The sequence below is a fragment of the Hesperophylax consimilis genome, chromosome 1 (genome assembly GCF_061612785.1).
Source record: "Hesperophylax consimilis isolate HC1 chromosome 1, BYU_Hcon_1.0, whole genome shotgun sequence".
NCBI classification, from domain to species: Eukaryota; Metazoa; Arthropoda; class Insecta; order Trichoptera; family Limnephilidae; genus Hesperophylax; species Hesperophylax consimilis.
In genome coordinates this window covers 40709633-40734043 of record NC_142836.1, presented here as the reverse complement: position 1 = coordinate 40734043, position 24411 = coordinate 40709633, and the positions used below count along the sequence as shown (strand labels likewise).

At 33.7% G+C, this 24411-nt stretch overlaps 1 protein-coding gene and 1 non-coding gene across 9 annotated transcripts in view; both read left to right on the top strand.

The window, feature by feature from the left end:
• LOC149426892 (uncharacterized) overlaps positions 1 to 24411 on the top strand; it is a 298356-nt gene that overhangs the window by 119947 nt on the left and 153998 nt on the right. For all 8 annotated transcript variants that reach the window (XM_089634013.1, XM_089634015.1, XM_089634007.1 and 5 more), the window contains exon 5: positions 11410 to 11526. In XM_089634013.1, coding sequence (XP_089490139.1) covers positions 11410 to 11526 — 117 coding nt within the window. The remainder of the gene's footprint in view (positions 1 to 11409; positions 11527 to 24411) is intronic.
• Positions 8848 to 8969, top strand: LOC149426894 (U5 spliceosomal RNA). Its single transcript, XR_016303259.1, has one exon. It is a non-coding gene; the product is annotated as a U5 spliceosomal RNA (small nuclear RNA).

Genomic DNA, 24411 nt, shown 5'->3' with positions numbered 1-24411 from the left:
CGCAGGAGTTGCCATTGCAATGAATGCAGAGTAAGGAACATTTCAAACCCGACTTTCTGCAGGTGCACTTTCCAGCGCAACCTTTTTTGCATTGACATGATATGAAGTTCAGCAAGGCCTGAGGTGCAGCTTCCTTCAACATTGTTACTGGAGTAAGTAACCCAACAGCATCCTTTTTCCACCCCCATTCTGTCGGATCTTTATCGTGACCAAGTCAAGTCTGCACTTGCAAGTATGTTCTTGAAGCGTCTTGCTGGACTGCATCTTTGGTGGGTGGTAGCCTGGATAAATTGAATTTGTTCTTTTTTACTCCTTTGACAAAAATGATGTACCTTAAATTTTCCAAATTTGATTTCTCGTTGCCGCCATACAAAAGTGCAAATAGTTGTTCGGCAGCCAAAGTGATCGTTTCTGTCTTTGCTTTTGGGTCTTGAAATACACGAACAAGTTCATTCACTGAGTGGTTCTTGAGAAGAATATTACAAGATTTGTGTTTGCCTTGACCGAACGGAGCTCCAGTTGTATCGCAACCACTTATGGCATGAAGGAATAAAATGTTTTCAACTATTTCAAGGTGTTTAAAACATTTGTTCGAGTACAACGCGTTAGGTGATTTATTTTTTCCAACTTTTTGGTAATATACGTTGGGAGGTGAGAGAGCTGTGAGGAGTACCAGCAGATCAATATCCTGACCAACGATTATGACTACATCATGTTGAAATGACAATGAATTTGCCGTGTTCACTATGAGAATGTCAGCATCCTCTTCAGCTTGTACTGTCGTTATGTGGGATCGTGCAAATGAGGTTCTGAGTAGTGAAATAAAACGAGACTTGTTCTTCTCATTTCCCAGAAACTTTTCCTGTGGCACTTGTGGGTGCATGCTTTCAAAAAACAAAACTTCAGCAGAAGTTGTAACTCTGGCACGCCGTGCTCTTTCCACCCCTTTAGTGCTTTTCTTTTCCATAGAATCTGGGTATCCATCGAATACCACTACTGCATTGGATCCATAATGATTTTGTACATACCTGACATATTGCTGGAAAATTACTGAAAAAGGTTGAGCACGACCCCATACCACTTTGTGCAGTAAATATCCTCCATCAATTACGTGTATTTTACTGCTTCCCAGTTCTGTATTATTTGGTAGAGGGTTGAATGATGGATAAAATATAGACTTCGTTCCTTTGCGCATGCCTTCCTCTGAGAAAAGAGACAATGGTACAGGAGAGAGTTCATATTGAATAGCATTAATGGATCTATTGCCATAGTCACACCCTGATTTTTGACACTGCTGGTCACCGCCGCAAGAGAAACTATCGCATCATTACGTTTTAAGTGTAGGTTTCCAAAGTTCTGGTTGATAACTTTAGACATACACTTCAGACACACTAATTTTCCCATCTTTTCAGCCATGTGACAAGTGACTTTGCTATCCCCGATTGTGCCACTGCTAATAGACATAATCACGTTTGTTTTAGGAAATGATTCATGGCAAGCAAACCAATCAATGAGAGTTTGAACGTCTCGATCATCCCTCCTAATTCTTGTAGGCCTCATCTCTACATGTTGCTCTGACGTTTCTGATTCAATCCCACAGAATGACTCGATACCCTCACAAATGTTATGCAGATAAACGAATCCAGCAGTCCAACGAAGGATGGAACTGTCTGTGAAGGGAACCGAGGGGAGGAGTAGAAGGGTGGGGGGTTAGCCCCCCATACCAAAGTGCCCTCTAGTAAATTTATAGATGTATGTTTTTAAAAATGCAAATAAAAATCTAATAACGTGATAATAAACCGTGATTGATTTTCTGTGCGTACCTACCTAGATTTGTTTATTCTTTACATCGGTAAAAAAAACTATATAAACATAAAAACTGCACAGCCCTTTTTAAAATTTTATGTTCTACATAATTGGTATCAATAAAATTTTCATGAAATTCCACTGGAAACGAGGTATTTATAAAAAACCAAACCTAGTCACGCAAAAAACTTGTTTTTTCAAAAATATACGCACCTTTACGACTTTCTACCTCGGTACCTATTAGAGATAGAAGAAATTTGTTTTCACAAAAGTTGTAGGTCATTTTATGTTCTATTATACTTGTTAAAATACTTTAGCCGAAATTTGCATTGAAAATGAGATATTTGGGAAAAACTAGATTTTGGCCCCATTTCGGCCAGTTTTTTCAAAATGGCGGCGCGAGCTCAGGTGCGCCAAGGTCGGAAACTCAGATTTTACAACAGGGGATCAGTTTATATAACATATAAAAAAATTGGGACTACCGGAATTACTTCGATCGCGACCCCCTTTTTGGCGCTAATTGCACTGGCCTATATGGGGAGTTCATTTAAACAATATGTCACTTTATAAAATCTAACCTCAAATAATGCAATATCGATAAATAGACCCATGGATAAACACATTTCTGAACGCAGAAACTTATTCTGGCTCATTTCACTACAGAAAATATCTTGATAGTTTGTATAGATATATAAGAGTGTTACCTGAATAATTAAAGATAGTAATTTAGGTTGTTTGTGCATGGGTATCGTTAAATATTCCCGTGTAGTGCGTAACATTATTCAAGTTAAACGAAATTTTAATATTCTAAACTAGCTATAGGGTGTCTGTGCAGATAGAGAAACAATAGCGCATGTTTCTTTTACGTCCAACAGATGGCGATGTTTGAAAAAAGTATGTTTGTCCAACAGATGGCGTCTGTGTCACAGGTATATATCTATCTATATAATATAGGGTTCCATGATAACTCAACACAGTGACAATTCAACACACCTTTAAAAAGTGATATAAAGTCATAAGAAACGATGAAAAAATTTAAACCTAACCTAACCTAACCTACTTAACCCAGTTAATAAAGTTTTTGTTTCATCACTTTCCATGACTTTATATAACTTTTTAAAGATGTGATGAATTATCATTTTGGTGATTTATCCGGTCACACACGCGTATTCGTGTGCAACGTTGTGTCAAAATTTCAAAGCAATCGGTAAATAACTTTCGAAGACTTAAGATTTTGAACAAACGAACATTAAATTTTTATTTATATATATATTGTAACTACTTATATCAGACAAGCGATAAAGTAGGTGACAAAATTGTCTATTTGAAATTTGAATTTTTTTGTTTCATCGTCTTACAGATGCTTATAGGTATGAATTATTAGAGTGAAGATACGTTACTGCTACATTATTGCTCTATTAGTATGAATATAACGTGTCCCACAAATTTTACAATTGTATTATCCCGTGATTTTTCACGGATCTGTCCTAGCATTACATAACAATTTTGCCAAAAAAGCAATGTTTACATTTTGAATTAATACTTTTTCGCAGTAAAACTACAAAGTTCTAGCTCCCACCAATGTATCCTATTTTTAGTGTAACTGGAAATCCTCTCTGTCTCTCTGATTGGGTGGAATAAAATGGCAGATTACTATCACTACGTGTGTTCCACTAAATGCGATTAAAACGTTTAAAACATATGTGTAAGATTACATGTTCGTTGTCTACGATTGTCTTTCTTGGTATAATACTAGTTTGTCTATTCTATTTGCCCAAGAAGTCTGACGCGCCTGGAGCAGTTAAAACTCATCAACCAAACTTAGTCGAAGTAGTAAAATTGAAGATAATTTTCATTTAATCTACGTTGAAATGTGATAATTCTACCAGGTAATAAATGTTAAATGTTTTTTGGGAAGTAAGCAGGACGATTTCCTTTGCAGTCAATTTTTTCCGAATGAATTTTTGAAATATTTAGGTCACGGTAACGATTTTCAGCTTGAAATATAATTTTTATCGTGAAATTTTTTAAATGTATATTGTATAAATGTAAATGTAATTGTTAAAAAAATTAAATTACTTTATTAAATTTTATTTTCATTATTATTTATCTATTTGTGTTGTGTTATTCTGCGTATTTGGTTCAATGAACTCAAATTAGCTTTGAATTTAAGTGCCATTTTAAAAATAGGAACTCACTGTTTGAAGGTTTCAGACAAGCGATAAATTAAGTACGGTGACCGGATAAATAAATATTCTCGGGTTACCACATCCTGACAATTTTTTTTAAATCTTCTATACTACAGTAAATGGGAATATTGCTTGAGTCGTGATGTAGGACTTAGCCAGTCGAGAAATTCACCCCGACGTATCCTATTAATTATTTATTTTTCTTAATTATAATATTCATTTAAACAAATTAGCGACGAATTAAAATAGCAGTATATATATATTTATTAGCGTTTTAAATTCGAGGACACCTAATCTAACCTAACTATTCCCTTTGGACTTACTTTACATAAATGATTTTCCTTCACTCAATGGCTTTGCTTCCAGGCAAGTTTAATTTTAAAAGATCCCAAGTTACCATATAAGATAAAGTTATAATATGAATGTTTTTATACAGAGCTTTTCTAGAAGTTCGCTGGGACTTTACTTTCCTAAAGTACGAGCACGTGTTATCGTGGTTGTCGATATCCTAAGTATACAGATCCAGAGAATATACCAGGCCCAGATCTTTCTCCAAGCACAAACGTTGGGAATTTATCCCACGCGCGCTTATCGGCCGTGTGAGCAGATTCCATAATTCGCTCATTTGAATATCGGCCCTTGTATAAATGACTGAAAGAGAATTTCATTTGCAACCGCAGATAAAATTATTTTAAAAATGTACAAAGGCAAGAAAACGACGCTGTAGTTTAGAACTAAAGCGATATATATCTAAGAAAACGACGCTGTAGTGTTGAACTAAAGCGATATCTATCCAATAAATTCACTCTTACAATTGTCGTACATTGTGGCGGCTATGTCTCCCGCATATCCGTGAATTATTCAGCCCGATATTTTACATATTTCCAAGTGGAGACATAGAAGGAATGTGCAGAGGGGCGTACATTCATAAAGCCGCGTTCACATCTGCGAGTTGTAACTGTTAATCGAGCCAAATGGCCCCGCGCCGAACCAAAACTCATCCTGTATGAGGAAACTCAAATGGTTTCGCGTGGCTCTTATATTTTATTTTATCCTTGAAATCAATTACGATGATGAAGGCATCTTAACTATGTTGTTTTAAAATGTAGCATTTTTTATTTGCTTGACTTCACGCCGGTCATCGTCGGCGACAGCCATTTTACCAGACATAACGACATTGTCGCCATTTGTAATAGTTTCGGAAAGGGCGGTTTTAGATCGTTTTTTAAATCTATAATTATGAATGAAAATATTAATGATATAAAATACTCTGCTTAATTCACATTCGTATATTGTCTCATACATATTCTTTTGTCATTCTGACTATTGAAATGACATACATTGGTTTTTCACACGAAATCAGAGACGTAAAATACGCGTCAGGATCGCTGCGCGCCACGGCTCTCCCGGTTGACAGGAGCGCCCTTTGATTCGCTGCAAAAACAGATAGCCGAATACCGTTTACTATTACAGTTCGCAGGTGAGAACGCAGCTTAAGGTAGTTGTAACTGCTCCTTCTACCCCTATAAGGTGGTGGTATATTCGTGTGGGTGTCAGGTGTAACGTAGCGCCAAGTTGTCATGGGTTCGATTTACAATCCGGCCATTCGGAAAAATTCTCGTATGACGGCCGGGATGGGTTTTGTTTTGGAAAGTTGAGACTAGAAAAGAGGAAAACCCGAATTTAGAAACTTTTTCTTTTCTTTTGCCGTTTGATTAGTTTTACAAACTTTAACTCGTAAATCGACCAAAAGCAATTCTAATCCAATTTCGAAGGAGAGAAATATAGATTGATTTTTTAACATTTTTTGTGTGAATCTGATTAGTCGGCACTTACCCGTGGAGATCAGTGATTTTTTTTGCGATTTATGCGATATTCCAGATTAAAAATTTAAATAGTTTATTTTAATATTTGAAACCATGAACTTATCTTGGCAGTGGAAGGTGTTGCATTGATAGTTTTACGACTGAAAAATAGTTCTATAAATAGTAATAGTGTAAAAAAATAACTATAAATAATAACTCGAGTTTATTGAATAATTAAATAAATGTATCTGTTAGTCCTCTTCTAGACTTATTTACATTCGCTCCGTTCTTCCCAGAAATCCCCTAATTACCCATCCCCTTTGGCCGCTTTCCACTCCAACATCTTAATATTTATATGTATCTGTCAGTATTGTTATGTTAAGTCAGTTTTAATATTCTCCTGATAATTCTCCTATTGAAGTAAGGGTTCTTCCCAAACCGGTTGTCATTAATAAGTGGAATAAAACAAATGTATGTGTTTATATTAAAACACACGTAAAGGACGAGTCCTTGAAAATAATTTTAAAACGTACGATTTTATATAAAGAATCACGTACCAGAAACCGTTACCGTGATGACTACAGACTACATATTTTATTTACTCATAAAAGCATTAAGTTAACATAAGAAATTCATATGTTTGAAAAATAAAATATGACATTTCTTTCCACTTTCGGCAGTCAAAGGGTTTGTAATGATTTCATTAGCTTCACTGTAGCTACGTAGAGCAACTCTTTATAGCAAATGGAATTTAAAAATGTCAAAAACAAATGGAACAATTTTTAATTCCTTTTCTCCACCGCAGTGTGAAATTTTGTTTCTGCAGAATGAATTTCTTTTGCACATTTCAAAAATAGAATAAAAATAATCGTTTTGTTAAATATATTATTGGTAATTAGGTACTAGGTATTTTATCCCAGTTCAATTTTAATATAATACCTTTGTGTCTACACTACAAATTAATCACTAATACCGCTCTTGTGCTTATGAAATAATACATACAAACTATTGTATTAGAATATATTTTTATTCCACCATGAATACATATGAATTACTGTACTAAAATCGATTTTATTCCACAATCAATACTTATGAACTATTGTATTAAAAAAAATAATTCAGAGTTAATACATGCGAACTCTTGTATTAAAATCATTTTTTATTCCACAATGAATATATACTTACTCTAATATTAAAATCATTTTTTATTCGACATTGAATACGTGTGAACTATTGTATTAAAATCAATTTTTATTCCATAATGAATACATACGAACTACAAATACATATGAATTATTGTATTAAAATAATTTTTTATCCCACAATCAATGCAGTTGAGAAATTTTTCCAATATCACAAAAGCTATTTTTATAAAGAGGGATTTCGATTGTTCGTGACAGCATTGCTGAGAGCGCATCCCTGAAAATAACTGAGAAAGCCATAGGGTTGAAGTTGAACGCGAATCGCGTGCATCAGATGTCCAATAACTTCGACAACCGAAGCTTTAATAATATTATAACTAGTTGTTATCCTTGAAAGATCACGACCATAACTTAATTTTTCGTGCACTGTTGAAAACTGAGAAATTTTTTTTCTGCAGAATGAATTTTTTTTTACACATTTCAAAAATAGAATAAAAATAATAATCTTGTTAAATATATTATTGGTGCTTAAGTACTGGGTACTTTAGCGCTTTTCTGAATTGACAAAAATATTCTTTTATATTATTGCGAGTATTTTCACAACGCACATGTAGGTACGTATAAGGAACATATATATGTTGTCCAACTAATGCATTTATATGACCGCATGTCGCATTGAAAAAATATGTGACCTAAAGTTCCCACTTCTAATCCAAGTTAATTACTATTTTTTAACTCTTTCTGATAAATAGCTTTTTATATGAATAGTTTACAAGAGCTATAACTGTTCCTAGCTATCCGGAGCCATAGGGACCCCAGCATCCCATAAATATGGTATGTTGTGGGTGGGGAGAGGAAAGATAGGTGGAGTTTTGTTTGAGTAATTTGATTTCAATTTCATTTCCATATACACAGATTCCCGCTTCAAAGTTAAGACATTTAAGTTCAATAAATGCATTTTGAAATTATTTGAAAACTGTCATTCAGTAAGAAATTGCTATGTTGAAACATGGAAGTCAGTTTTAGATAAAGCGTGATAGAAAATAGGGTATTTTATCAGAATAGGACAACCGAAGAATATGTGATCTAAAGCTCCCACTTGGAGGCACATTGGGCACAATCTGGGAGTCGAGTACCTACATGAATTTTAAAAATGTTTCCAGAAGATTCCAGAATCGACGCAATGTCCAATTTTCATGTGCATTAGAGTGGAAATTTATTTTTTTGAAAGTTGTGGAAATTGGTGGAACCGTTGTTTTTAGGGAATAACTGTTCGAGTGGAAGAATGAATGGAGAAATAATATTATTTGACAATTGAGTTGTTTTGTATTATTAAAGAAGTGAAACTGTTATTTTTGACGATGTTTTCGGTTAATGTTAATTTAAGTAGAACCACCAATCAATATTTGAACTACCCTTCGACAGTAAGTGATTTAAACTTTATAATTTTGCGAAAATTGATTATAATCGTCATCAATTACAAAAAAACTAACAAAACTGAAACTTTTAAAAATAAAATAAAGTTTTCTCGTTAACTGAAAAACAGTATTTTACAATTAATTGGTACATTTAATATTTTAAGGGTGACAAGCAGGGGTTCTAATGTTAGAATAGGAAAAACTTACAGTACGCTAGTCATAGAAAAAAAGCTACAGTATGCTGGTACTAAAAGGAAAAAACCTACAGCACGCTTATAGTCAAAGAAAAAACCTACTTCTCTAGTAAGCCTACTTGCTTGTAGTGAAAGTAAAAACCTACAATACGCTTGTAGTCGAAGGAAAAATATTTGTCATTGATGAAGAAAATAGTAGTATGTCTTAGCCACTCGATCATTGGGACCTAGTTATTAAACGTAATATTTGTCGATCTAATATTTCAAAATCAGAATTAAAAATATTGTTATTCTTTCTTTGGTTACCCTTCAAATAACGAATAAATCTTTCGCCTCTTACTAAAGATTTCCATGAAGGAGGAGCACTCGAATGAGTAATTAACCTTTTTGAATAATTACAACTTTATAGTGAATTGGTTTGTAACCTAGACAGTGTGGCGGATAGTGTTAATGGATAGTTTTTTCAATAAAAATGAAATATATTTTTTTATTTGAATATTGAGTACCCACATTATATATGCCATACTAAAAAGGGACGAATTTCAGTGATTTCTCTTCCGATTTTATGTCGGGGTTAAATCTTCCCCATAGGAAAAACTAAACCCTTCCACACACTTTTCCACAAATGATCATCTAGTCAATCAACATTATGCAAGTGCATTATATAAGTAAAATAAATACAAAACAATACAAGAACAATACGTCAACTCATCAGAGATCAAATGGGAAAATAATTCACCGACTCCAGATATTTTCATATCAGAGGGTTCGGCTCGGTAGAACTCCTAAAAGGGGCCTATAAATCCTACTGATCCCTGAACATAAATATTTAAAAAAATCTTTCGTTATCCTATATGTATTCAAAATGACCGACTTTTGCATCTTTATATATAAATTTGTTGATAGATCTAATACGCCTAAATTTTTAATGAGAGAGCTAGGTATAATGCCAGTAGCCGAAATAACGAATGGTAATATTTTTATAGTCTGAGAATGCCAAATTCTTTTAATCTCATTTCCTAAATCTGTGTATTTTCTTATTTTTTCATTAACAGATTTTTTAATATTACAGGAATTTGGACTAGCGACATCAATGATATAAGTTATTTTTTTTAAATTTTGGCATGTAAAACTATATCGGGTCTATTATGACTAATCGTTCGGTCAAATAATTTATTTTTATCATTTTCGTTGTTTTAGAGTTCGAGTTGATTGGGGGCGATATGCGAGTTAAAATCATTAATAAAATAAAATGAATAGATCCATCAGCACTACACAACTTTTTACCACTACTACTGACTACAGACTACACCATAAGCCTCATTAAAAGCTTATTCCAGCTTAGCTTTCGCCCAGAATATAAATCAGCTGCCTTTCTCAAATATAACACCACACCCTGACCACTTCTTACAGCCCAGTCGGTCTGGGGGGGACTTCAATTGAAGAGAAATATTGAAGGATTTTAACATTATCAGCATACGAAAGCATGTAGATTCTAGATAGGGTAGCTACAGGATTTATCAATCAACTCTGCCGATCGATCCCCACCTCTCTTGAGCTCGATGTGATGGTTGGAATATTCCATTAACTAGTCCATTACTCTATTAGGGATGTATTTTGATAAATTGTTGACATATCACTAGTCCTCTAATAATTCCCATAAATTAAGTATTACCCTCCACTCATTTTAAATTTATTTTCATCTCTATTATTCAAATTTTATCGATGAAAATAAAACACAATATATAATCGCTCATTTAATTTAAAAGATCCTGATGTGCGAAAATCGCAATTTTGCATTAAAAATGCCGATATATCCATGAGTTCAACAACTTTTTTATGTAAAAAACCACATCTGCTGTTTATCTAGAGTGGAAAATACTCTCAGTAACGCCCTAGTGTAAGATCACCATTCAGAATTAACACGTTGCTTGAAATTGGTTTAGCCGTGTTTAGTGAAAACATCTGAATAGCCAGGTACTAAGTACTTAAATTGTTGATGATCTCACTGGTTCCAGACTTTCGGGAGCAGTCGGGATTCTTGTGGTATTCACAAAAAAATTCACCGTTTTAATTAGGCATGTTTCTTTGCAAATATTACAATTTTAATGTTTTTAAATGTAAAACGTATTTTTTTGCAAAATAAATTTTCATACTGATTACAGAAAACTGATTAAGAACAGTAGACCTCGCGACCATAAAAGTATGTTTTTAATTTTCTCTAATAAATCAAAATCAAATTTTCCTCTGAAATCATAAAAATCCATTTAAAGGTACTTAAATATCTACCTACTTATAAAATAATATATACTATAAGCCATGTATTATATTCAGACGTAAATTTTTTGCTGGCCTAAAACACAAATATAAATTGATTTTTTTTTAAATTAATTTATATTTGTGTTTCGGGCTAGTAATTATTGCTTATAATATTTGTTATCCTTTGTGCTTTGCATAAAAACCTTGTCTTCTAAACATACGTTTACCTTTGTGCTTTGCATAAAAACCTTGTATTGTAAACATAAGTTTACCTTTAGTAAAAAAAAAAAAATTATTTTTATTTCAAATCAGGAATTATACTTTTTTTTGTGTTTTTTTTATTTCTTCCTGTCTGTCACACGATGTGCCTTGAACTAACTGTACCCATTGACTAAGTAAGACTACATCAATGCCTGTACTCTATCTATTTGACACGATGTGCCATGTACTCGCTGTACCCACTAAGTAAGACTACATCAATGCCTGTACTCTACCTATTTGACACGATGTGCCATGTACTCGCTGTACCCAATGACTAAGTAAAACTACATCAATGCCTGTACTCTATCTATTTGATCCGATGTGCCCTGTTCCAGGTGACCGTGTCCACTGTCAACATGCTGACCACCGTCCTGAACGACAGCCCCGTGTTCCCCGAGCGAGAAGAGGACCAGGCAGACCTGACGGGCCCCCTGCTCATGGACAGTCCCCAGGTAACTACTGATCACCTTTCTCCCATTCCCCTATTCCCCCATTCCCCCCACGTCAGTCATTAGTCAATGTCAACTCCCCAACCTATTCCCCAACCATCATTATCCCGTCTGACCGACACGCGCCAGGCTTATTCTGAAATTGGTTCAACGTAAAAAAAAGGCCAACTCTTCATGTTTTTTGTCGTTTGATTAAAATGTTGTAATGCCTTTTAATATTACCCGACTTTACTTGTGTTTTATTATTAATACAATATTCCCTTATATTTCGCTGTAATTATTTGCCTCTTAGTAGATTTTGGAGTTTCAAATGGTGGAAAAATTCTCTTTGACTTGTGAAAGGGATGTAATTGATGGAAGTTTTATGTTAATATTTTTGAAAGTTTGATAAGAAACGCCACATTTTAAAAGCTTTATACGTCTATTTATTATATAAGTAATTACTACTCGTCTTTCAGCACTTAAGCGTTATTTTTTAAATTATAAACAGTTGAAAGCAAACAAGAAACAAAAATAAATCCATCTCGTCTTATTTTTCAATTCTTAAAATCATATTTTAAAGCTCTTAAAAAATATATTAAAAATGGTTGGAAGCTGAAAAAATTTACGTTTTTCTACAGATTTAAGAGATACGATTCTTCATTAATAAATTTCATAAATCGCGCTAAATAAGTGTGTCGCATATTCATAATGATTCTGATAAGATTTTAATCAAGCTATTTGATAACTGTTAGAACACATCATATTTGACAAAATCGAGGTCATTTAAAACCCTTCAAATGGGTATATTACCTAATATAATTTTTTTATTTATAATGACCACAAAAGAGGGTTAAAATTAAAATAAAGTCACAATATATATCAAAGAATAAATGACGTTGTGCAACATTATAATAAAACTACATGTAATGTAAAAAAGAGAAAATAAAGGGTCAAGTGAAGTCAAGTGAAAACAACAGATTCGGGATATTTTAAAACTTTACTACATGTTTAAAATTTTGTATAGTTGGATGGGTTCTGCTAAATATATCCGTAATCTTACCACCAGAGTGGATGGTAATGATAGAAAGGAATATGGAAAATTTCAGGTTTTCTTAGTAGACGGTGAATGATATTGATTTTGAATGTGGTCAAGAGGGAATATTGTATGAAATAGTTATTTATAATTTTGAAAAGAAATTTGATTTCATTTTTGTCACGACGTAAATGTAACGTTTCTAATTTAAAATATTCTGTTAGATGTTATCAAAGAAGTTATGTTAAAACAGTGCTTTAGGAATAAATTTTAACTCTAAGAGATATTCATGTGAGCTTTACATTCGTGCAAAGAGTTAAGAATAAGCTCGTAAGCCCCCACCCACCCACACAGCCTTCAGCCCTTAGCCTTTACGCGTCGGCCCCTCAGAGGTTAGCCTTGACGTGCCGCTAATCCTGGCCGCACTAATCCCGCTGTAGAACTCCGATAATCTGTGTACAGACACTGTCATAATTCTAGATTGTTCTAATTGGGGATGCTCCACGATGCTAAGTAGAGGAGCTTTGGATAACTAGTGGCTGAGATGAAAGCCGTGTGAGAAAGGCTACGACACGCAAACATAATCATTAGGACAATCTTCAAACTTTTTTTACACTAACCCTACACAGGGTTATAATTATTATTCAAGGAAAGGAAGGAGAGGAAATTCTTGGAAGGAAAAAGGTATGAGTGATGGGTAGAAATCTAGGGATTAGTGTGTCCAGGTGTGACGGACGTATCCCTCACGGTGGAAGGCGATGGGTCACGGGAGACCAGTTGGAGAGTTCAAAGGGTCCTCCCAAACCAGCCTCTCCAGATCCGGCACGCCACGCTGGTGGTGGGCAGGTGCACCCTGAACACACCTTCGATGAACCCGGGCACCCTTACAAAATCACAAAACGTAGCGAACCACTTGAAATGATTCAACCTTGCCACAGATACCGAGTTAATTGCCTACGTTACGCGCGTAAAATTATATCTCGAACTTTTCTTTATAAAACGTTCTGTTGGTGTTTCTACGTTTATTTTTGGATGCATTATAATACCAATAAATGGTACCCGTAGCGGCAGTAACCAAACCCACCTCCCAAATTGAAAAATTGAAACTGCACTCACCAAAGAATATTAAACAAAAAAACGGAAACAATTATAAAATACTAGCTAACGTGTACCAGGCGTTGCTTTTGTCTTAGTTTTTGTTTAGCTTGATCGTGCCACGTCTTCCTTGGGCATGCTCGAATATCACGATTCACTACAGTAGACCACATTGTCACTGTTAAAAAAATACATTATATCGAATTTTATTCGACTCCGTATCTAATTTCAGTGCAGAGATAATGCGGTAAGTCTTCCTCTAGCATCCCCGACTTCTTTTATCATTCAAACCACCTTCTAAACACTCCTGACACTAATAAAAAAAAACTTTTAAATTTTTAGCGAAATCGATCCAGTAGTTTTGAGTCTGTATGGGACAAACAAAGAAACATTAATTTCTAGCTTACATGAACCCGGCCGGGTATGAATGATATCGGGCTTATGAATGGTTAGGAGTAAAGTTTTGAGGTTTTGAATTCTATTATACCTGAAAACTGGGTCTATTTTTAAGGTGGAACAAATATTATAAGACTTTAGGGGGACAATACAAAAATACTACAAAATTTAAATTTGGATTTGTAGCCAAAATACCCAACTAAATTGAAAATTATTTTTTTTAATCAACAGGAAAAATCTAGTACGAATAGGTGCCACTTTATTTATTTGTCTTTCAAATATTTTACACGATTTTAGAGGGAAGTTTGGAAATTATTTCTGACTTAATAATCTTACCCATTTTTATTATGAAAATATAATGAAATATAAAATTTTAAAAATATGAATTATTAAATAACTAATTTGATAGGTTTAAATTGCACATCAACTATATTGCCCCAAAATTGTTCAATTCTTTACCCAATTCCATCAACATGTGTCAAAACCTGAACTTATATAAGAAAAATGTTAAAAGTTGGATAAGAAATAATTTCGAAGCGAGTAACTTTTTTCTATAATTTAAGCTATTGTAACACAACTTTGTTGCTTATAAATTTTAAATTCCGACACAAAAAATGCCTTTTTTAGTGTGTTTGATTTTTAATTTATATATATTTGTATTTAAATACTAGGTTGGTAAAGATTTTTTTTAATAATAACCATTAATTCACAAAAAAAAAATTTCAAAGTTGTCTCTAAAATCGTTGAAAGTTGAATTCTTTAAGTGCCTGTATTTTAGAATTTAAAACACAAATAAATAAAGCAGCACTTTATCTGTTCTATTTGATATTTGCAATACCTTTTGATTAAATTTTTTTTTATTTAGTTTGATCAAGTATTTTGGCCTTAAATTCATATATTAATTTTGTAAGAAGAAAACCGCTAAGCCGTTCCTCTTAACGCATTATGTCTGCACTAGAATGAGCTACGCAGTCGAATAAAAGTTGATATAATGTAGTTTTTTTAATACTGTGGTATACAATAGTGAACTGTAGAAAAAGTCGGGGACGTCCGAGGAAGACTTGACGCATTATCTCTGCACTCGGCCTCGATTCTCGACGAAGTCATTCCACTCGAACAACGAGTGATTCAGCCATCTAGTTGTTCGAGTGGAATGACTTTTGACTTTTGACTTTTGACGTAAGTATGTACCTTTGACGAGACTTGAGAATAAGAACTTCGGCCAATGTATATACAGCAGCCTGGATTGGTGAATCGATACTCTGGAATGAGACACAGAATCGAATATAGATAGATTGCACACATGCTTTTCTTTTAGTGTGTATGTTTAAAAGTTCGTAAATCTACATATTCTTTTCCTGTCGAAGGTTAGCCAGCATCCAGGTTATCACTAACCTGTAGGCTGTTATAACTCACATCAGGTTTTGATGCCACGAAGAGCAAAGTTTTTCTACTAGTTCTCTAGAGTGAGTTTTGGTAATCTTGCATTTGACGCTTCTCGTAAAGTAACCAAGATGTAACAATTTTCTTCTTACCATTTTAAAATCATTTTCTACGCTTTTGGCCATTTGATGAAAAACTTCTAAATTAGTTGTCAACTCCTGCTCAAGGTATTTCGAATTTCGAGTACGTTCAGTGCTTAGTTTAGTTTATTTTCTGATAGATCTAAAATTTGTGAATTGTATTATTGTCTTATTATATGGTGACAAGTATTATATTTCTAATCACGAGTAGATATGATTATGATAATAGTTTCTCTTGTACTAAAACACGAAGCGCCAAACTACCAAAAACCATTGTAATAATTTCATGTATATTTGACATGTGATAGCTGTGAGATTTAATATCGGTGTAGCAGTAGTTGGTGACGTAGTGTAACCATTTTGGCATTTAATATCATTGTAACTGTAGGTCGTGGCATAATATTATTGGGTCGTCGTTTAATATCAGTCCGACTGCGGTTGGTTTGTCAATTCTGTTTACCTGTATGGAGACAAATGGTAATGATTAATGAAGCATTATAAAACAATTAATACTTCATTAATATAGCCAACAACCACCGCGATTGTTCTATGTGGAAGTGTCAATAGTGTTTGTGTCAATTTTTTTATGTGAATACCACACAGGAGTCCCAACCGCCTGAACCCAGTGAGACTATGGCTTCTCCAATTGAGATATGTAGTGGGGAGTGGAAGGAGATGGGGGAGAGGAAGCTGGAGAGGTACCTGGCTATTCAGATCTGGTCACCAAACATAGCTAAAGCCATTTCAAGAAACGTTTCAATTGCGCCACACTGTCTTATTTTCTACTCTGAAACCTAAATACCTACCTTTTAATTATTTTTTATGATTTAATTGAGAAGTATCACAAATCAATGAAATTAAATTTCCCGGGATTTGAACCCGCGACCTCCGGATTGCTAGTCAAAAGCCTTATCCATCGACCACGGAGGCCTTTTTATTTCTTCATCTATTTTGGGAGGCTGTCATCCAGGCAAAAAAATCAACGGTAAATATTATTATATCACCATCCTCAGCCCCCCCCCCCCCATCCACGCTAAGCGGAGTATTTTTTTTATGTTCGACATTGAGACACCCGAATCCCGGTGAAAAATATGAAAAGAATAGAAAAATTCTCCCGTGGGAGCCAAATTCCCCGTGGCTTGATCGAACTGACAGGAGGGTTGATCGTTGAACCCGTACTATATTGATTAAGTACGAGAATTAAGGAATTTGTCAGATCTGAGGGTTTATCATAGTGAAATTGATAATTTTACAACATCGGATCGATATTGTAATTACCGATGATTTCATACCGAATTCCCGAGCACGGTCGGGCTGCTAATATCCAGACCGATGTTGATAACGCAAAAAATCAGAATTCGATATAAGCTGGCAACAATAGCACATCTATCTCTGAATCGACGTCAGACGGCTATGTAAAAGTTAAAAATACTAATAAATTGACAATTTCCAAATGAAATGTTAACTTTAATGTTCTTTGGCAGTGCTAATGTACTTTTTGACACTAAATAGAAAGTTAATTAGTTCCCGAGGTCATTAGTCATAGCACTCGTAATATAGTTATAAAAAAAATTGTTTCTCGAAGTTGGAACGGAATCAATTGGTCGCGTAGGAATTAAATGAATTTATTACGATAAGTATATACGATTTCTTTCTGTTCTAAGAGCTTTGTTAGTTCACCCCAATTGATTAATAAGCCAGTTATTTTGCATAACGAACAACATTATTCAAAAAGCTGTGCATGTTGACAGCTTAGTCGACAAGTAGCTGTGTTTATCCACTAATTGTGGGAATCATATTCTTATCGTGCTCGCAAATATCGCTAACTGATAGATTAGGCATTTCGTTAATACGTACTGACATATGGTTTTATCGATCGTCCGTACTAGACCTCCAGATCGTGCAAAAGTCCGATGCAGAGAAGATATTTCCAGAATGTTTGATTCACGACTTACACATAAATTTATTATAAGCATGTAAATGCTTGAACCAATGAAATGGCTTTCTTGCAATAAAGACGGCACGTTTAAAAGGTGCCGCCCTTATTTGCGCTGAATTCGAAGTTCTCAGTTCTCACCGAGCTTCGTTTATCGTCTATCCAAAGTGGAAGTGCACAGATCGATGCAATGCTATCTCAGATGAAAACACTCCAGAGAAATGCTGTGTCGATGGCAGAAAACTGATATAGGAGAATGAGAACTCTCCGGGAAAACCTTGTCGTGTAGATAAATATCCAGTCGCTTAACTTTTCAGTATATCTGCTGCCGCGATTGATTTCATGGACTTTGTAATCGTATTTCACTAAACTCCCAGTTTATTCTTGGCTTAGCTCTGAATCGCCCACAGGTGTTGTACCTGGAATATTAAGTGGGTCTTAACGTGCTAATCCAGTAATTCATTTCATTACTCCCTAACAAAAAATGTGCTCCTGTAACACGCTTTGTAAGCATAAGATTATGTTGAACCGAAGTAACTTGCAGGGTGGGAATAAATTAACTGTTCGTGGGAGTACCCTCTTTCTTTAGACATATTTTATATAATGATGTACATGATTCCTTCTTATCTGCTTTCTCATTATTTACTATGCCGTAACAATGGCGCACACAGGATTTTGTCTTGGGGAAGGGGGGAGAGAGTTCAAGTTCAGAGAATGAAAATATGCTTTACATAGTTATTATTTTAACCCATCAGCCTGATTTGTTCGCTTTTGGGAATAATTCATATGGTCTCATAAAAATCGTTGTCTCCCTTACCGTTTTGGTAAGAAATACGATCTAAAACACTGTTAGATTGATAAAACACCACGCTTTATGTTCAAATCTAGAAGTTAACCACAGAATAATTAAAATGTGCACTTTTATGAAATTAAAGGTTCCAGCAGCAATTTGAAAAAAATTATGTAACTTAATATTTAACGTAAATGTTTTAAAATTTTCCTTTGCAATTTATTTCTATCGAGGGAATTTCATATAATTAACGTTTCAGCATAACAAATGTATAGATATTATCTTCAAAAAAATTTTTTTTTTGGAACATAAAAACTTGTAAAATCTCTAGAAATCGGGTATGCAGGGGCTTATTTAGTTTTTTTTTTTAAATAAATTGATTATTTTTTGCGATTTTTTATGTTTGTTGTTGTCTGCTAGATTATTGTATACTTTATTGCCAAATATTGCGTTTTTTATAAGATGACAATTTTGTTTGTCTTTGGTTTATAGGAAGTTTTGAAAAAACTTTGTTTATGTTATGATTGTGTTTTATATGTCTGGAGATAACCATACTTGTAAGATAAGCACATTATTTTATAGACCGTTATTTTGAAGAGAGGATAAGTCAGTAGGGGTTTGATATTTTTATATCATATCTGTTCTGCGTAATAAATTTAATTTTACCGAGTTTCCAATATATATAAATAAAGGTTTTAGCTTTTAACGTAGAATAACTTGCCAATAATTATATATAACCATATTTTTTAGCGCAAAATGTTTAAATATTTTTATTTTATTAATTTTGAAGATGTTCAGAGGAACTAAATACAATAAAATTCATCTTTTCTGGATCTGACAACTTTAGTAAGAACATCAGATTGTTATATTACATCTCGCTGACAAGTTTCTAAAACTCGTTAATCAGTGAAGGCTAGTGACTTTTGGGTGTACTAATAATACAAATGTTTAAAATGCATTTAAAGATACACTGTGAATTTTTTCATGCCTATAACATATTAAATAATAAAACAAAATATATATTTTTTAATATTTTCGGAGCATGAGGGCTAATATTATTAAAAATGGCATTTCTGATGTTGTTGTAGCTGAAAACGATTTTTTTTTAAATCGATTTTTATTATGAAGATATGCAGGAAATTTCAGTTTAGCCGTGCGCCGCAAGGATTTCCTGAAAATCTTCATACAAAAAACCAATTTTGCGAATAAAAAAATAAAAAAATCGTTTTCACCTACAACAACATCAATATATTTTTTTGTAAAATTAGCACTGTAGTAACTCAAAAGTCACGAGTCGTTACTGGTTAAAATGGGTATCTAAACATGTCGATCGAAATGGCAAACCCTAATTTAACAATCATCATTTCAACTCCACCATATTTTGAAGTTGATACTCGTCAAAGTTTGTAACTTCCGTTTTCTGTGCACGTTCCTGTAAATACGATGCAACCCACTCTCTGTAACCTGCGCACGTTCTGGTTTATCGAATAAAAGCTTGTAGTCAATATTATGGAATGGCTATGATTGGTCAAGTAATATTCCCAAAGCTTCGTTTTTTTATCGAAATCTTCTTTATTTGATTTAAGCTATGTTAATAACTTAAAACTGTAAATATTGAAGCTTTTCTGTTTCAGAGTTGGAGAAGAGAATACGTTTAAACAGTTGATCAATTTCGATTGCTTTAGTGTCGGGTCCTCTAAATGTAAATAATATATCTAGGTATTCTCAAATACATAAAGGCTGATTAATTACTGAGTGCAGTTCTGCGTTCATTCCCTATTGTCAGAATGACTGGGTACTTTGTTACGTGCAGTTCTACTGGGTACGCGATTAGTTCGAATAGTTTATCAACTAGTTATCTAGCTAGTTGGGGCTAAATTAAGTGTATCCGTAAGGCCCTTTGAACATAGAGATACTTACAAGCTACGTGCCTGTGATGCAACAAGTCGCCTACTAGTACGCTACTCTTAAAAACTGGTTTCCGTACACAGCGCTACCTAAAATATATCGAACATAGTCATTTTTTCATATGCAGCCGTTTAGTTAATACGTTTTCAAGTCACTTTAGCGATGAAGACAATATTGTTATTATATATCATTATTATAAGCATAAATAACGATCCATTCATTCACCATCGATTCACCAAGGAAGAACTCAAATTGACTTTTTTTCCGACCTCAATCCACGTTTTCTTAATTATGGTTAACATGGATATTTTCCCACCTCCAGAACAAATTTAACATTCAAATCATGCTCAGAGATTTTTTTTTTTTTATTATTTTAATATACATCATATGGGTTACATTAATACATACATATTTTGCAAAATATAATATTAAGGTTCATATATGGTCATGTATACCTTATCAGAAAAGAGGAGCTCTTGTGCCTGATAAGGGATAAGATAAGATAAGATAAGATAAGTGCCTGATTATTTGTATTAAATGTGTAGCCGATACGTATGCAACTAGCGTAGCGTGCTAACAGCACTATCAGTAGCGTGCAACTGAAATCAAACCCTTTGCTAACTCGTCGCGTTGTATACGAAAACTACCAAAGTAGTATGGCGGATACTCACGAGCGGCGCGTATGCTACGCGCACAAAACTCGAGTTGATTGTAAGTATCTCCGTGTACGGATGGCCTAAATGTTCTCCATTCGTTTTATAAGTTGTTAGTCCCATTCTCGTTTTAATGAAGATTTCTGATTATTATTAAGGTAAAAAAATGTTGTTACTTGTGAAAAGTGAAGTAATGATTGAAGTTCTTAAATATTTACGTTAGTAATATATAATTGAAGAATAAGATAATACTAGTAAGTCCAAATGAAACATGTAACAGAACAAGACACAAGATCTGTGATCGCAATAGGCGAATCAAGAGTGGACTGTAAAATATTATTTGTGAAATTTGAAGTTAACACAATTATGGTTGGAGATGGTGAACTTGAAGTAAGGAAGGACTCCGACTTACCCCTTTGATGTTTTTCAAAGATGATGATGGTTTCACTCACAGGAGATATGATTTATTTCACACACAAGCTTCAATAACATCCAGGTTAGATACAAAACACACTGAGGGAACGAATATGTTCACTACACAGGCCTTCTACCATGAGTTGATATTAATAATAGCACTGATCACAAATAGATGTTTATCAAACAGACTCCATCCTCAAACTGATTTGACCGTCACTTTTATTGTTTTAAAATCTCACACAAACACGTGGGTATAGTCAGATAATGATAGGTACTTTTAGGTAAAAATGGGATGGGAAAATGCAAGGACAATGTTAAAGGAAGATTAATAGCTGCGTCAACAAGATCAGAAGAACAAGGTAAGACTAGAGATCCTGGGTTCGATTCATAGTTGTGACCGTTATCTTTTTCTGTTTCATGTTCAGCTTACATTTATTAATATTATCTTCTTTTTCAATGATATATTACATTGATGAGTATAACCTTCAAAAGAAGTTAAGGAATAAGTTATTCCTGAATTTACATTAGATTTCTTAATACGATTTGTAAACTTTTCATGACTGTACAAGTATAATAAAGGTAATAGTAGCTTTTGCGCACTTGAGGTTATTTTCTCACAGAAACGGAGCTGTAAAAATAATTCAGTTATAGTTATACGGCGTTGACGTACAGAAGAATTCCGAATTAATAAATTAAACACTCTTTTTCCGATATATTTTTTCTTTAATTGAATTCAATCGTCATATTAGATAGGCGTGCGTTATATTAACAGTTAAATGATTATTTCAAAGCTCCGTAATCTCACGATGGAATGACAATATTGAAATGAATCGCCGATACAATATTTAATTTGCATTCGTTTGTTGAATGAATTGAGTTTTATAAGGACAATGAAACAAAAACGGCGCTATATAAATTAGCCAAATATTAAAACCATTTATTTTCGTATTCCGTACGTACTGCACAGCCAACAATAAAAAATTATTCTTCTTAATATTATAAAACAAAATATTTTTATTAACTCTGTATATGCACGCAAGGATTATAAATTGTGTTACGTTCGACCTTAAGGGAAAACGTAACATACGTTATGAACTACGCGTTCATAAATGGCATTAATTTAAAAAAATACACCTTTCACAAGCTAAGCTTTAAAAAATTAAGACGAATTATTTATTTACGCCCGTACATACGTAATATGAACAAATACTTTTGTCTGTATAAAAACTCAATTCTTTCTATAAAGGCACACAAATACAATATTGGATTGCAAAACAAATAATTTATTTTTTACTTTTTAATCATCAACCTAACTAGGAAAAGCCTGTATCGAGGTTGATAATTTTACAAAATAACATAAAATTATATTGAAAGAACAATACTGTTGCATGAATAATGGGTACCTACTAAGCTGAAGGAACCTATTTCAAGAAAGTAGTAAGCATGTAGGGTGACCATGTGAAATAACATATTTTAATTCGTCTTTTTAAGCACAACTCCCAAAAAGTGTATTTTCATAAAATAATTAAACTAACGCCATCTATGAACGCATAGATTATAATGTAAGTTACATTTACCCTTAAGGTTAAACGCAACGCTCGTTGTATTCTACGTGTTCACAGATGGCGTTAATTAATTAATTTTGTTTAAATACACTTTTGCAAGGTATTGCTTTACAGTATTAAGACAAATTATTTGTTTGCGCCCTCATATACGCAATATGAATATGAATAAATAGTTTTGTCCATATAAAAACTCAATTCTATCGAGAAAGGCATACAAATACAATATTGGATTGAATCATCGGTAAAATATTGTATTTGTGTGCCTTTCTCGAAAGAATTAAGTCTTTACACGAACAAAACTATTGATTCATATTCATATTGCGTATATACGGGCGCAAACAAATGATTTGTCTTAATATTGTAAAGCAATACCTTGCAAAAGCGTTTTTAAACAAAATCAATTAATTAACGCCATCTGTGAACACGTAGAATACAACGAGCGTTGCGTTTAACCTTAACCTGTAAAGTTCAGTTACAAACTTGTGTTCGAGGGTTTTCAGTGCTACTGAATATAGATTTCTGCTTTGTAGTTAACCCCTCAGGCTAATTTGTTCGCTTTTAGGTGTACAGCTCATTTATGTAGGTCGCATGTAAATTTTAGTGTCTCCCCTACTGTTATGGTTAAATTAAATATAGTCTAAATGGTGTTAGAAAGAGAAAACATCACGCTTTATATTCAAATGTAGAAGATAAAGACAGAGGAATTAAAATGTTCACCTCTAAGAAATCAAAGATTTCGACCGCAATTTTAGAAAAATTGATGAATGTATTAATTATTTTTATATTAAAAGAAAAAAGTAGTTGACAATAACGATTATAAATGTCCAATAATGTTGTGTTCGCACAAACAGGTCTCCAACTCGTCGTGGAAGCAGTTTTATAAATAATAGATTATTTTAGATTAATCAGGGATTTATTAATACTCCGCGTATTGTATTGGTGACTCGATAGTCGACCTAGCTATAAGCTTGCTAATTGGAATCTCTGGCAGTGAGATACTCTGAGAGCCTTCCCACTGGCCCTGGCGACAACTGGCCACTGGCTCCATCTTGCAGACTTCCACGCAAGCTCTATGCACTGCCATCTGTGCGTGCATCTATGAAGCTCTTACTTCCTAACAAATAACATGTGTGTGTTTCTGTTTTTTCGTTATCAATAAGTTAGTTAGAAAATCCGTATGGTAAAACGTTCTTTATGTTTTTATTCAAAATTTCAATATTTCAAAAATAAAACGTATACTTCTAATAATACAATTTGAAAGCGTTCTTCATCACCTTTTAAAAACAGTTTCTAATTTTCGTACGCGTTCAGAAATATTCCATTTATTTGATTTTTTTTTGAAACTGGAAATACTCTGAACTTTTGACAGAATATGCCAGAGCCCTCAGGGGTTAAAATGTATTCATATAAATTTGCAAGTTAAGACTTTGCAAAGACAAAGCAGCTTACAATTTTCATTATTTGAGATTGCGAATATTTGACATTTTACGAGGGATGAAGTCAAAGTTTTCCCAATAGTTGTTCTGCCTTCAAGGTGTAACATAAACCTAGAATGAGGAGCTGCCTCGTCCCTACAGAAGATTACCTAAT